Source organism: Camelina sativa, chromosome 6, assembly GCF_000633955.1.
Source record: "Camelina sativa cultivar DH55 chromosome 6, Cs, whole genome shotgun sequence".
NCBI lineage: Eukaryota > Viridiplantae > Streptophyta > Magnoliopsida > Brassicales > Brassicaceae > Camelina > Camelina sativa.
In genome coordinates, this window is record NC_025690.1 from 14,453,836 (window position 1) to 14,455,441 (window position 1,606).

At 37.9% G+C, this 1,606-nt stretch overlaps 1 protein-coding gene across 1 annotated transcript in view; it reads right to left on the reverse strand.

The window, feature by feature from the left end:
* LOC104791343 overlaps positions 1-872 on the reverse strand; it is a gene marked incomplete at its 5' end in the record, with an annotated part of 1,520 nt that extends 648 nt beyond the window's left edge. The window contains 3 exon segments of the mRNA XM_010517191.1: positions 291-375; positions 471-546; positions 843-872. Coding sequence (XP_010515493.1) covers positions 291-375; positions 471-546; positions 843-872 — 191 coding nt within the window.

A 1,606-nucleotide genomic window follows, 5' to 3' on the forward strand; every position in this document is an offset into this window, starting at 1 on the left:
CCCTGATGCTACCAGGCTTGCGTTTCTCGTGAACCTGATACATTCCCACGGAAACGAATATTGTGTGTCATAAGCAATGCCCATTTTATGACTCACATACAACGATCTATGGTAGATAAGACTAATTACTGTAGACCTAACGAGTTATCTAACTTTGAGGTGTAGTATTCACGCACAATCAATTAGGCAGTCAAGTCAAATACCAATGCCATTACCCATTAACCAACAATAAGTCAAATCTTAAAGGTAGACCATCTCCAGCTAAAGCAAAAAAGCTCTTCTTTGCTTACCTGGTTAAGAAACCGTTTTCTGTGTTTGTGGCCGGCGCTGGTTTATTGTTCTGGTGTTGAGGCTTTTGAGGCAGATCCCGAGATTCTACAGAACAGAAACAAAAAATTGATGAGCATATAAGAAGAGGCAGGACTCAGTTTCATGTCGTAAACTGGTGAATAAGAGCAGATTCGGTGTACCGTTTCTATTTTGAACACGGGCTGGAACTGGAACAGATGAAGTATTGCCAGCAGCTGCTCTTCTATCTGCTAGTATCTGCAATGAACATAAGAAAAATCGATGGAGAAAACAGAGATTGCAAACAGTACCAAGTAGACCATATTCCTTGCGAGTGGAGTTTATCAAGTTCAAATTATGTATTCAGTTTTTGCAGAAGATGATACTGTCTTTCAAAATAATGCTTACATACACATGGACCAACAAAAAAAAAAAAAAACAAGCAGAGAAAAGAAACTAAATAGATTGACAACACAGCCTAACCATGGGCATAATTATCTAACTTTCAAAAGCAATGTAATGAATACTAGAGAAAAGGGATATGAATGACAAACCTCAAGGCCGACACAAACAGGAAGCTGAGTCTTTNCTCCTGCTGCTGTTCCGGTTTCTCTTCCATAACCGTCCTCGTCACTTCTTCGCTCGAGCCTTCGTTCATCGTCTCAAAAACTTCACCTTCGTTTCTTTTTCGCGAAATCTCTCTCTCACTCTCTCTCTCTCTACCTCTTGCTCTACCTCTTGCTCTGTGTCTCTCTATCTATCGCTCATCCTCTCAAATTGTCGTCCGATCTGCTCGCGGGGTATTGTATTACGGCGGTGCCCTCCATCTTCTCGTTCCCATTTTTTTGTTTTTTTCTTTTATTTTCTAAAATTAATTATTCATTAAACTATTTTGACATGTTAAAATAAAAATAATGGGCCGAGNCGAATACCCCAAACAGCCATAGTAAAAATCTGCTAGAGTCCTCCCTTCTTTAGAAGCTTCAGCTTCAGATTGTCCAACAACGTAATCAGGAACTACAAAGTTTATGAAATATAGTCATTATTACTAAATGCATAAAAACCATTGGAGCTAAAAAAATAAAATTGCAAAAGAGTGGTAACAAAATACCATGTCAATTCCGAAACCGTGATTAAAAAATGAACAAGCTAAAGCTAATAATAAAGCATACACGGCTTTGTTCTGAATCAGAGAATCTATCTCTTAACCAATTCATAGCCGTAAACTAATTTCGCGATATAAGTAAAGGATTCAATTACATGAACACTAATATAGCAGAAGCAGCCATAGATGATTCTCAACTTTACAAAAAAAAAA